Raw genomic sequence first — 1,862 nt, 5'->3', positions numbered from 1 at the left:
TTAACTGATGGTATATATGGAGAGGACTATAATCAATATAATGAAACAAGGTATATGAAATGTTGAATGTGAAACTGATGATATGCCCTGTAAACTTTCACTCAATCCACAATAAAAACCTTAAAAAAAAAAACAAGATGGATTGTGTGTTTGAAAAAAAGAAAAAAAAATGGAAAAAACAAAACACACTAAAGATTGACAGGATATCACTCAGTAATAAAGAAAAATGAAGTTTGGTTACATGCCACAGCATGATGAACTTTGAAAACTTTACATGAAGTCTGTTAGTCAGAAAAGGACAAAAACGATCTTGCTCATATCAGAATAGGTATATATAGAGAGACCCAAGTTTATTAGTGGTTACCAGGGGTGGGAGGGGTGAAGCAGTGAGTTTCTGTTTCTAGTGATGCGAAATTTAACCAAGGATATCGGTCACATGATCATGATCAATGCAACCGATACCACTACACTGAGCATGGATAAAACATTAGATTGGCAAATGCTGTCATAGATATTTTTCAAAACCTCGTAATGGTAGGTTTTATAAATATTGATACCACATAAGTATGGGACATTTATACTTTTCCATACTTATTAACATTCTTAGAGCTCAGATTGACCTGGGTGTAACAATCCAGCTGAGTCAAGTTAACAGATTCTCTCAAGCCAGGGCCAGCCCCAGGTTAAGGCTCCTTTCAACCACAGTGCTGACTGTGCAGAGCAGACAGGATCCTGCAGTGGGCGAATACTGGGTCCCCTGGACTGCTGCCCACCCTCGACCACTGCACCTCCACTACGTACTCATCGTTGAGGCCACATCTCCTGCTGGTGGGGTTCCCGTACTTCCGGAGGGTGTCGGTGAGTTCTTGGTAGAGGGTGTCTCCAAGGCTTCGGGGGATGCCCTCCCAGGCCAGGATGAGGATAACGATGACAGCATTCTGGCAGTGGTGGCCTGCCCGGTGCCGCACCAGGCAGAGCAGCTTCTCCTCCAGCGTGTGCCTGCGGATCACCTGCAGAGATATGGGCAGGCAGCGCGATTAACCGAGGAGCCAGCCCCACACCTCTGTTGATCAGACCTGGTATAGGGCTGTAGGGCAGCATCCTGGGGAATATCAACCCTGGCAACAGTCACCACACATACAAAGATACCGGAATATAAAACACACATTACTTTAGAGCAAAATACAAAACAATTACTGTAAGATCTACATTATTGATGGAGTATACAGGCTTAGAAGGAAAATCAGATAGGTAAAACTATAAGCCAAAATATTTAAAAATTAGTTTTTTAAAGTTTGTGGAAAAATTGAATTAAAAGAGAAGGAAACTTTTATACAGGGATTGAGACATGGTTGGAATGGGGAAAAGGGGAGAAATAATGTTAAGATGCTTGGCTATCTTTTGAATCTTGCTTTCCCTGGCATACCATTATAAAATAGACACTTGAGGGAGAGAGAAAGGAATAGCCAGAATTTATCACCATAAAAAGCTTGTAAGTCTATCTACTGCCTATAACTGATTGGAATACCTAAAATGGGGCTACAAAGTGCCCAGTTAAGAAGGCTTCCTGCGGAGCCTCTGTATTACATAAGACCATAGGTGGAATACTGAAGAGCATCCAGAATCTTCAGAGGAAGGAAATTTCCATTTGAAAGGACAAGCAGACCATCCTGGAGCAGCTAGAAGTACAAAAGATACTTCTTGAAAGAAAGCCCGACAGGAAAAATACAATATAGGCAGTTCAACTGATGAGTATAAGAACAAGCAAGTTGCTCACCCAGATGATATCAAGGAAAGTGGTCGGGTCCCCTCAGAGCAAACCCCCTTACTAGACTAAGACTCAATGGGAATGCACGGCTCTG

At 42.1% G+C, this 1,862-nt stretch overlaps 1 protein-coding gene across 1 annotated transcript in view; it reads right to left on the bottom strand.

Annotated features, from left to right (window-relative positions):
- TET3 (tet methylcytosine dioxygenase 3) overlaps window positions 1-1,862 on the bottom strand; it is a 161,295-nt gene that overhangs the window by 15,965 nt on the left and 143,468 nt on the right. Inside the window, exon 6 of the mRNA XM_006872404.1 lies at window positions 802-1,010. Within this exon, the coding sequence (XP_006872466.1) occupies window positions 802-1,010 (209 nt within the window). The remainder of the gene's footprint in view (window positions 1-801; window positions 1,011-1,862) is intronic.

This window comes from Chrysochloris asiatica, unplaced genomic scaffold, assembly GCF_000296735.1.
Source record: "Chrysochloris asiatica unplaced genomic scaffold, ChrAsi1.0 scaffold00197, whole genome shotgun sequence".
In the NCBI taxonomy this organism is placed as follows: Eukaryota; Metazoa; Chordata; class Mammalia; order Afrosoricida; family Chrysochloridae; genus Chrysochloris; species Chrysochloris asiatica.
This window is presented reverse-complemented; position numbering and strand designations above follow the sequence as displayed.